The following is an 11867-nucleotide window of genomic DNA, read 5'->3' as shown; positions in this document are numbered from 1 at the left end:
ACTGTCACAATTGTAAAGGTAGAAGTTTTGTAACATAAAGGGAGGAGGTAGTTAATCTTACATTCCATAAACAGAGAACCCTAGTACTATCAAGGGAGAAGAGCACGAGCAGAATGTGAGACCCTATACAGAGATACAATGACACCAGAGATGGAGGTAAAGATGATGACATGGAGAGATAGAGCAGCTGAGGACTCTAGACACATGGAAAGAGAAAGGCTGTGTGCTGGTGGCCAAGAGGCAGGCTTGCAGAATGTACCCTTTAGTTGTTTAAATGATTATAAATTCCTTAGTGTTTTTGTGTACATAAAAAACAAACAAACCAAAAAACAGAGAGAATAGAAGCAAATACTGTTGAGTGATGATGCATAGAGGGGATTGTAATCATTGCAAGGAAATGAAATATGAAATATGATAGGATGAGTGCAAAACCAGTGTTCTCCCATATAAATTATCTCTCAATTTACAATAAAAGCTTTAAGGAAAAGAAAAATACATAGAGTCATTGTACTAAAAGGTAATGGTCGGTATTCAACCATTTCAAGAGGTAGCATATTATCAAGAGCTAATGAGACTAAAGGAAGAAGTTCAAGGTGCACTGAAGGAATTGGCAAAGAACCAGGCTCTGGAAATTGATGGAATATAAATTAAAATCTTTCAACAAACTGAGGCAGCACTGGAGACAGTTATTCATCTATACCAAGAAATTTGGAAGAAAACTACCTGGTTTACTAATCAGAAGAGACCCATATTTGTGCCCATTCCAAAGACAGGTGACCCAATGGAATGCAAACAATATCACTAATATATGAAAGTAAATTTTTTATAAAGATGATTCAAAAGTGGCTACAGCAGTACATTGACAGGGAGCTGTCAGATATTCAGACAGGGTAGTGGAATGAGGGATATCATTGCTGATGTAATAAGATGGATCTTGGCTGACAGCAGAGAATACCAGAAAGATATTTACCTATGCTTTATTGACTATGCAAAAGCTTTTGATTGTGTGGATCATGAAAAGCATGGACAACATTGCAGAGAATGAGTATTCCAGAACACTTAATTGTGCTTCTGAGAAATTTGTTCATAGACCAAGAGGCAGTCATTGGAAAAGAACAGGGATACAGTGATGGTTTAAAATCAGCAAAGGTGTGTGTCAGGGGTGTATTCTTTCACCATATTTATTCAATCTTCATTTTGGGCAAATAATCCAAGATTCTGGTTATATGAAGAAAAACCTGACATCTAGAGTAGAGGAAGATTTGTTAACGACCTGTGATATGCAGATGATATATCTTTGCTTTCTGAAAGCAAAGAGTTCTTAAAATACTTACCGATGAAGATCAAAGACCACCACCTTTGGCTGCACCTCAATGTAAAGACAACAGAAATCCTCACCACTAGACCAATAAATAATATCAAGATAAATGGAGAAAAGGTGAAAGACTTCATCTTGCTCAGATCAACCATCAACACTCATGAAAGCAGCAGTCCAGAAATCAAACGACGTATTGTATTTGGCAAATCTGCTGCGTAAGACCTCTTTGAAGTGTTGAAAACAAAGATGTCAGTTTGAGGACTAAGGTGAACTTGACCCAAGGCATGACATTTTCAATAGCCTCATATGCATGTAAAAGTTGGACAGTGAATAAGGAATACTGTAGAATAATTGATGCATTTGAGTTATGGTGTTAGAGTAGAATATTAAAAGTATCATGGACTCGCAGAAGAACAAACCAGTCGGTGCTGAAGGAGTACAGTCTGACTGCTCCTTAGAAACCAAGATGGCCAGGCTTCATCGCTCATATTTCAGACATATTATCAGGAGGGACCAATCCCAGGAGTAGGACATCATGCTTGGTAAAGTGGTCAGCGAAACACAGGAAGATCCCCAACAAGATGCATTGATATAGTGGCAGCAGCAATGAACTCATGTATAACAACAATTTTGAGACGGGTGTAGAACTGGGCAGTGTTTTGTTCTGTTGTGCAAAATTTTGCTATGGGTCGGCACCTAACAACAACAACAACAAAGTTGTGATAGGCAGACTCTGCATGGTTAACATGATTGGCTGCCAACCAAAAGGTTGGATTTTTTTAGTCCATCAGAAGAAAGTCTGGTGTTCTATTTCCAAAAAATTAAGCTCTGACACACCTGGGGTCATTATGAGTTAGAATCAATTCAATGGAAGCTAATTGAATTTGTAAAAGAATGGTTATTAGAACAAAATACATTTTTAGAAGACCGATAATTAAACCTGTGAAAGTCAGACTCATGTGAGGTGGAAAGTTGGCAAAGAAAAACTAAAATATTTTCCATTAAACTGAATGATGAAAGAGTGGTAAGACTGTACTGTATCAAAGACAGAAAATTTGCAAGACCTGGAAAAGCAAGGCAATTGCATTGAGTTCTGCCTCTTACAGGTTTTACTGTCTGTGTTTCCTTAACTTCACTACGTGTTCATATTTATGAAACCGTGGATTTCTAAAATATAAAAATATTGTTATTTATACAAGTCTGAGGACATTAGAGATCTACCTTTTTATACTTTGAGAAGCGGATGTCATAGTCACTATAATGTATTAAAAATTAGTTTTTGTATTTTGTTTCTAGCTTGACTACTTTTGCAACTTCCTTCAAGAAAATTGTTTACAGAGAATATGAAGCATATTTTAAGAAAGAAAAACCACGATCTAGCATTTCAGGTAAGCCTGAGATATAGACATTTAATTTTAAAGGTACATCTCTATAGATAATTGGTTGTGCTGGTGGTGCTGATGTGTGTGGAGTAACTTCATAGATAACTGGTGATTCATCTATATTTAAAATATCCATTTAATGACATTTTATAGAAATGTATATTGTTTCTATTAACCCAGACTGGCTATATAACTAATAGAATGCAATGCAAAATGAAAATGTGGGGGCCCTTTGTTTATATTATTGAGAATTTCAAAACAGAGACAGCAAATCATTAAACCAGAAGGCCCTTTGGAACTCAGGGCCTTGTGCAATTAATTTGACAGGTTACATATCCATACAGCTGTCCCTGATTTTAGCTTTGATTGAAATAGTTAAACAAAAATTTTAAGAGCTTAAAATTTTATCCATTCATGTAACAAACTATGATTGAGTATCTTCTGTGGACTGGGCATTGAAGTAGGCACAGTGGACAAGACACACACAGAATCTGCCTTTTCAGAGCTTTTGGGTTAGTATAATGAGTACAGCTGTGCCTTAACAAATTGAACTTTTGCTTCCATCTGGTTCTCTGAACTCATTCAAACAAACTTTGTGTGGCTCATTTCTTTTGCAACTGTCTATCCCACCTGTTCTTCTGTTTGTTTAGTGTGAAACACATGATAGCTAAAACAATAAAACAGAAAAACCAACTCTTCGTTTTAAGTCCTCTGTTCTATGAATCGGAATCAACTTAATGGCAGTGGTTTCTTTTCTGTTGTTGTTTTGGTCTTTAACCAAAGACATATGTTGAATGGGTTTCTAAAATTTAAAATATGTTACCATATTCTATAGGAATCCTAGAGGTCATCTGGAGATAACTTTCTCAAGCTGGTACCCCTTAAGATTAATTAATTAATCCTACTCACCCCACACCCCAATAATTAAGGAAAATTCATCCCAGACTCATTCTTCTATCTGTTACTCATCCAAGTCTCACCTGCCTTCTTTAATCCCTTCTGTATCTTCTAGCTAATCTTTCCTCTACTAGTGCCTTCTCTCCTTTTGAAAAATCAACAGGAATAAAACAAAACCAAGCAAAAAATACTGTTCAGGTTAACTCCCATTCAGAGAAAGAAGAAATTGTCTCTCGGTCCTGCCTGCCATTCCCCTTGTGTTTTCTTTCACTACCGATTTCCTGCAGGAGTTGTCTGTATTGAGCCTCTATATACATTTGCTCTCCTAAATCACTCTAGATTACTAAAATTACCACTAAAATTACTCTCAAAATAATCTCTGTGACCTCCAAGTTGCCCAAGCCAATGATTTCTTTTCAATTCTTCCATTTGACCTCACTGTAGGGGTGGGGAACCTTTTTTTTTGGCCAAAATTTATAACATCATTCCCAGGTCACACAAAATTATCAACTAAAAATTAGCCTGCTGTATTTGGTCAAACATTTAATTAACTCACCCCGAATGGAATCCTGGAGTCCTGGTGTGGCGCTGTGGGCTAATGCGTCAGACTGCAAAGTCGTTTGAACTGTAAGGTCGGTGGTTCAGGCTCACCAGCTGCTCCTTGGAAACCCTATACAGGGTTGCTAAGGGTCGGAATCGACTCAACGGCACATAACAATGACAACAGTATGATGGCTGGAGTCCTGGTGTAGTGCTGTGGGTTGGCTAATGCGCTGAACTGCAAATTTGGATTGAACCGCATAGTAGGAGGTTCAAGCTCACCATTCGCTCCTCGGAAACCCTATACAGGGTTGTTATGTGCCAGAACTGACTTGATTCAACAGCACTTAACAACAACAATGTGATGACTGGACCTGAGGTTGCCTTGTCTGGGCCAGACCAAATGATTTCATGGGCTTTATAAGGTACTCGGGCCAGACATTCCCACCCCCTGCCTTAGTAGAACAATTAACGCTCCACATTCTGGAAACTCTACTCACCTGGTTTCCCTTGAGCTAGTTGCCTTGGTTTGTCTCCAACCTTATTATTATTAATAATATTTAGTAGTATTAATATAGCCAATTATGTGTGCATAATAAAGTGTCGTGGTTACAAATTGGGATGCTAATTTCAGGGTCAGCAGTTCGAAACTACCAGCTGTTCTGCAGGAGAAAGAAGAGGCTTTCTGCTCGCATAAAGATTTACAGCCTCAGTAACCCTGTACAGAGTCGCTGTGAGTCGGAACCGACTCCACGGCACATAACCACCAACCACCAACCACCACCAATAATTGGTAATGTTGTTTGTTGTTAAGTGCCTTTACTTGGTTCCAACTCATAGCAACCCCATATAGGGTTTCCAAGGAGTAGCTGGTAGATTGGAACCACCAACCTTGTGGTATCAGTCCAACGTTTCTCTAACAGCACTATACCAGGACTCCAATAATTACTAATAGTGAGCAATATTTATTATAGTTCACTGGATCATCTTCCTCAGGGCTCAGCCACATCCACGGCTTTCACTACTACCTACTGAGATGCCTCTTTTTCTCTAAAACTATATCAGCTTTCACTTCCTGCCATTAGAATTAATACCCTTTTCTCTTCACCCACAGTGCCTTCTACTAGGTTCTGTCTCACAGGGATACTGTTAGGGTCAAATGAACTCATAAATACACAGTGCTTAGAATAATGCTAACACATAACAAGCATTGTTAATTATACCACTAATTTATATATTCTTTATATATGTTCATGTATACATTGATTTTTTGGTAATATTCATGTATAAATTTCCTTTAAGCCAAGAAACATAACTATGTATTGAGTGAGAAGAGACTGCATTCCAGTCTCTAGGGCTACACAGATGAGTAAGACCTGGGGCCTGACCTTCGGGAGCTAACCAACTAACTTTTGGGACAACCCATAAGTAAACTATCCTAGTGAGTCCTAGTGTAGTGCTGCGGGTTAATGCGCTGGACCTCAAGGTTGCCTTGAACCATAAGATCGGCAGTTCAAGCTCAACAGCCTCTCATCTCTATGAGTCGGTACTGACTTGACAGCACTTAACAACATAAATAAACTTGGTGGTACTGGGGGTTAGATATTGGACTGATAGTAGAAAAGTTGATGGTTCAAATCCACCAGCAGTTCTTCAAGGAAAAATTGAAGCTGTCTGCTTCCATAAAGGTTTACAGTCTCACAAAGAGTCCTGGTGTGGCACTGTGGGTTAATGCGCCAGATTGCAAAGCCATTTGAACTACAAGGTCAGTGGTTCAAGATCACCAGTCACTCCTTGGAAACCCTATACAGGTGAAGGGTTTCTATGGGTCAGAACTGACTAGACGGCACTTAACAACAACAACATGAGTAAGAGCAAAGATGTCAGCTTGAGGACTAAGGTGTGCCTGACCCAAGTGATGAATAACCTCGTATGCATGCAAAAGCTGGACAGTGAATAAGGAAGACCATAGAAGAATTGATTCTTTTGAGTGATGGTGTGGGAGGAGAATACTGAACGTGCCATGGGCTTCCCATAGAACCAACAGATCTGTGTTTGAAGAAGTGCAACCAGAGTGCTCCTTGAAGACTGGGATGGCCAGATTTTGTCTCTCATACTCTGGACATATTGTCAGGAGGGACCAATCTCTGGAGAAGGCTATCATGTTTGGTAAGGTGGAGGGTCAGAGACAAAGAGGAAGACCCCAGAGAGATGGATTGGCAAAGTGGCACCATCAATGGGCTCAAGCGTGGCAACAATTGTGAGGTTGGCCCAAGATCAGGCAGTGTTTTGTTCTGTTGTGCATAGGGTTACTATGGGTTGGTACCAACTCGATGGCACCTAACTATAATAACAATGAATTGGAAGTGACTCAATGCCAGTGAGTTAGGTAAACAAGCAATCACACTACAGTAATAAGGAAGAATTAGGATGAGTTCTATAGTAGGACATTGTTGTTGTGCAGTGCCGTGGAGTCGGTTGCAATTAACACAGTGTTTCCAAGGAGTGGCTGGTGAGTTTGAACTGCTGACCTTGTGGTTCAAATTGACCTTGTGGTCCAGTGCTTTATCACACAGTGCCATACCAGGACTCCAGAGAATAGGACATAGGAGACATCTATCTGTAGTCTCAGGGTCTGAAAAGTCTTTAAATTGATAGCTGAAAAGAGAGGAGAAGTTAGTAAAGTGTGGAAAGGGAGAAGACCAAGGAAGCAGTATGTATAAAGGTTTAGAGGTGACAGATTGTGGTATATTTAGGCAGTGGCCATCACATCAACAGAGCTGGAACACAGACTTTAAGGAAACAAACAAGAGAAGCAAATAAAAGGGGGGTAGGGACCAGGTAGGTCAAGGAGTTCTGCTAAAGCTTTATCTTGAGGGCAATAGTCACTGAAAAACTTTAAACAGGATAAAGACATCTAAGGATTAGTGCTTTAGGAGATGGATTGGAGAAAGGCAAGTTAAAGTCAAGGAAATGAGTTATGGGGCTGTTGTGTCAATCCAGATGGGAAATTAGTGAGGCAGCTGCAATGAAGAGAAATAGATGGAGCCAAAGTCAACTAAAATTGATGATTAATTAGATGTAGATAACCAGGAAAATAGCAGAGTCATGATTGATTTTGAGGTTTCTGGTTTGAGTAACAGGGTAAATACTGGACCATATAGTAAGGGGAAATTTTAGGAAATGGAAAAGTTTATGAGATAAGTTGCTTTTCAGGATTGGAGTTTGATGTGCCTGTGGAATATTTACTCAGGGAAGTAAAACGGGCAGATGGGTATAGAGACTTGGACCTCATGAGATTGATGTGAACTAGATATAACTATTTGAGAGACTATATAATAAAGATGGTCAAGGAAGCTTTGGGAGGATGTGTGACATCGCTCAGGAGTGTATAATGAGAAGAGAAGGCTACAAAGGAGCCCAAAGAAACACTCGGATCTAAGAGAGGGGTCAAGGAGAAATAAAAGGAACTTGAGAAAGTCTGCTCATAATGGGCAGAGGAAAGCTGCAAGATGCAGTTTTCTGGAAGCAAAGGGTCAGAGTCTACCAAGAACTACTAATATAAGCTCCCCCTCAAAATGCTTTTGTTATGGAATAGTGAAGCTGACTAGATAGCTGACTAGAGAGGTTCCGTTGTGAATAGAGGGTGGAGAAATGGAATCAGTAGATAGAATTTTTTTGAAGCTTGGCTCCTAGTGGGAGAAGAAGGTACTACTGAAAAGGAATGAAGACTTAAGAATGTTTTGGAGGTTTTTTGTTTTGTTTTGTTTTGTTTTTAAAAAGTAATATTGTGACTTAAAGCTATGTGCTCAGGAGAAGAATTCAATAGAAAGTGATAAAGACATCTGAGCATCTGAGAGAAAATAATTGATGGAGCCAGACTCAGAAGCAGGAAGTGGTAGAATTCAGAGCTTGGCTGTGACAGCACTAGGTAGAACGGATTCTACTTTAATTTGGGGCAGGACAAGTGAGGAGGAGGTCAGTAGGTCTTCAAATTAAACTTCATCTGTAGTTGTGGACGAGAAGTTGAAGGGCCTCTTGTTCTCTGTCAATACACTGCCAGACCAATCAGTGTCTATTCAATTTCAGAGCTCCACCCCCACGCTTGGTATGTAAACTAGATCATTGTTGTTAAGTGCTGTTGAGTCAGTATAGGGTTTCCAAAGAGAGGCTGGTGAGTTTAAACTGCTGACATTGCAGTTCAAACCAACCTCATGGTCCAATGTTTGTCCTACAGTACCACACTAGGACTCCAAAACAGATAGTTAAGTTGTTAAGAGCTGTCGAGTTGGTTCCAACTCATTGTGGCCCTGTGCAGGGTTTTTGAGGAGCAGCTGGTGAATTTGAACTACCGATCTTGTGGCTTAAACTGACTTTGTGGTCCAGTGCATTTATCCTGCAGTGTCACACCAGAACTCCAAATAGATTATTGTTGTTGTTAAGGGCCGTCGAGTCGGTTCCGACCCATAACAACCCTGTACAGGGTTTCTGAGGCTGTAAATCTTTACGGGAGCAGAAAGCCTCATCTTTCTCCCGCGGAACAGCTGGTAGTGTCGAATTGCTGACATTGTGGTTTGCAGCCCGATTCGTAACCACTATGCTACCAGAGCTCCTTAAATAGATGATTAAGAATTGTTAAATTGAATTATCAAGGTTAGTGGTTCAAACTCACCAACTGTTCTTTGGAAACCCTATACAGGGTCGCTATGAGTTGGAAGCAACTCAACAGCACTTAACAACAGAAGGAAAATGTGCCTATTAATTAGGCCTGGGTAAAAAGGAGTTGGCAGGTGTTTAGAGCCTTAATTTTGTAAGGCTTTGGCCAAGTTAACAGAATTTGAATACTTTTGCTGTGTAAGACATTGGGCTGAGTGCCATTTGTTGTTGTTGGTTAAATGCTGTTGAGTCAGTTCCAACCCATAGCAACCCTGTACAAGGTTTCCAAGGAGTGGCTGGTGAGCTTGAACCACCGACCTTATGGTTCAGATGACTTTGTAGTCCAGTGCATTAACCTACAGCATTAATTAAAAAAAAAAAAAAGGATCAGCACCAGGTTGGAAACTGTCTTTTTTTAAAATGTTTTATTGTGAATTATGTGATCGTTTACATGGGGGAACATTAGTTTTACATTCATTCTATCGTATATCAATTTCACTGCCATGGTTACAATCCCCTCCATACCTCATCAACTAGAGACTGTCTTTTAAGCAATAGGAGCCAATGAGGGGTTTTGAAGAGGAGAGTACTGCTGTGATCAATATTACTTCAGACAATCCATTCTTATTGTGATCTCCTAACTCAAACTCACTAATGATAAATAGAACTTCATAGTGAGAGCAGCTCCTGATTCACATTTAAATGATTTTTGCTTGAAACATTACTTTTCTGTCAACCTCTGTGTAGCTTGCAATGCATTTGTTTTTTTTGTGATTTCTGAGGCATTTTAGCATCCATTTCTATTCAGCCTCTTCTTGAACTCCCAAAGTTGCTTATCTAACTTCATAGTGAGAGCAGCTCCTGATTCACATTTAAATGATTTTTGCTTGAAACATTACTTTTCTGTCAACCTCTGTGTAGCTTACAATGCATTTGTTTTTTGTGATTTCTGAGGCATTTTAGCATCCATTTCTATTCAGCCTCTTCTTGAACTCCCAAAGTTGCTTATCTATGAATCCCTGAATGGCAGAAGTGCACTTGCTTTGTCTTCATATAGTAGCTGATACAGGGAGACAGATTGGGTATCAAAGAAAAGCCTCTCAATTTGAGATGATCTGGGTTCAAATGCTACCATTAACTGTGATCTTTCCTATTTCCCATCCTAGTTCTGTGCCATGTGTGAGGAGGGCTTCAAAGAATCTGAAGAAAAATGAAATGGAAAGATAATGGAATTTTCCCAGATATTTTTGAAGCTCCCATGTAAACCTTTCCCTTAGTTCCTGCCCCACCCATCTGGTGGGTATAATTCTAGCTGAGCCTCCACAAGTCATGTGCTCCTAGACCACTCTCCCACATCTGCAGCAGGAACCCAGAAGTTAAAACAACTAGGTTGTACAAACATACATGATGTTGGCAAAGAACCAGGCAACACTTTGTTCTGTTATACATTAAGGTTACCATGAGTAAGAGCCAACTTGATGGAAACTAACAACAACAAATGAGGCTGCAGGGCTGGAGGTCCAAAGATACCTGTCTGGTGAGATTTGTGAAAATGGGGATATGGAGAAGATCTGGGCTTATTTTCAGGAATCCTATCTTGGACTTTAAAACAGCAAATTTTGAGTCTTGCATCCTTTCAAGGAAGATTGTGAAATGTTTATCCCAAAGGAATTTTAAAATAGTAACAATGGGCTGCCTTGTATTACGTAAGCATTCACCTGCACACAAGGGCTGGGATTAGCTGACCTCCTGCAGTCCTATCTAATTCCACATCAGCAAGAAATTGGGTACATAGTGTACTGTGATCACCAGGCCTCAGGGTAGGCCACCCCTTCCACAACTCTAGCTTTGGGCACAGAGAAAAGCCACAGAAAGATTCTGGGCCATCTGAATGGAGAACTAAAGAGCAGCTCAATGTTGAGTCATGTGTTTACCTACATGGGTAAAGGTATTTGGTTTGTCTTTATGAAAACATTCTATTGTTTAGCTTTAATTCTGAAAAAGCAGGAAGGGAGGCTGGATAAATACTCCCAAGTGTCCCATTTAAGTAAGAGGTTTTATTAGGCTAAATTATACGGGACACTGGTTCTGGGCATCTGACATTTGCAACCACTTAGTGCCACCAAACAAATCAAACAAGCAAAGAAACCATGGTAGCAAAATGTAGAGCACAAAGTGTTAGTACAGTCAGAACTCACAAAAATATGTGACAACCAACCCTTCCTCCCACAGCACATTCTCTTCAACTTATTTCAATAGTTTGTCGCAATGGCCACACAGAACTTAGAGACAATACTTACAGTTATGGGATTTACTAGGGGAGTTCACAGGTTGCAATACTGGATCAGAAAATGCTCAGGGCACAGTTCTAGTCAGCTGCTGATAAATGCCCAAAGGACAAACCACTCTGCCATAAGCCTCAGCCTGGAGGCACCCAGCTCTAGCTGTATGGGTCAGCAAACCTAGCTCCCCCACTTAAGTGCCTGGAGGCAGCTCACTCTACAAGCAAGCTTCCTGCCCAAAGTCATTCAGCTTTTTTTGCTCTGTGGGCTGAGAAGCCAACTGTTATGTCTTGTGCTCTGGTTCTTGGTTTTGCTGCTGCTTCTCTTCTGTCATCCCTCCAGTGTCACAGCTTTCTGTCCTTGGGGCGAGGAGGTTCAGTGTGCAGGGATCTTGGGATCCAAAGGACTCCACTCCTGGCTCTGTCTTCTTGATGGTAATGAGGTCCCCATTCCTGTTTCTGAGATGGTTCATTTTATATCCAGGCAATAGTTTCAAGTTCTTGTAATTGCAGTTAACTCTACTAACATTCACAACTGAGTCATTTCATCTTATCAGTATCTTCTCTCTCCTCTTACCCAGATCCAGCAGGACAGAAACATTGTTTGGTGGGAGTTACAGACTATGACTAGAAGAGGCATCTGATAATTCACTACAATACAGTCCACTGCCTGTACCTTTCATGCAAAATGGATGAACTTTCCCCATATCATTTTAATTGTAAGCACACTCATGAAAGCTTGTAAGCTAGCCACTTTATGCCTTGTTGTTGTTGTTGTCAGGTGCCATCGAGT

The 11867-nt window shown here is 40.1% G+C and overlaps 1 protein-coding gene across 1 annotated transcript in view; it reads left to right on the top strand.

Annotated features, from left to right (window-relative positions):
* The window catches only part of F5 (coagulation factor V (proaccelerin, labile factor)), a 142580-nt gene that overhangs the window by 32766 nt on the left and 97947 nt on the right, over positions 1 to 11867 (top strand). The window contains exon 2 of the mRNA XM_006872654.1: positions 2615 to 2706. Within this exon, the coding sequence (XP_006872716.1) occupies positions 2615 to 2706 (92 nt within the window). The remainder of the gene's footprint in view (positions 1 to 2614; positions 2707 to 11867) is intronic.

Source organism: Chrysochloris asiatica, unplaced genomic scaffold (assembly GCF_000296735.1).
Source record: "Chrysochloris asiatica unplaced genomic scaffold, ChrAsi1.0 scaffold00207, whole genome shotgun sequence".
In the NCBI taxonomy this organism is placed as follows: Eukaryota; Metazoa; Chordata; class Mammalia; order Afrosoricida; family Chrysochloridae; genus Chrysochloris; species Chrysochloris asiatica.
The sequence above is the reverse complement of the archived record's forward strand: the minus strand, read 5'-3'. Positions and strand labels throughout refer to the sequence as shown.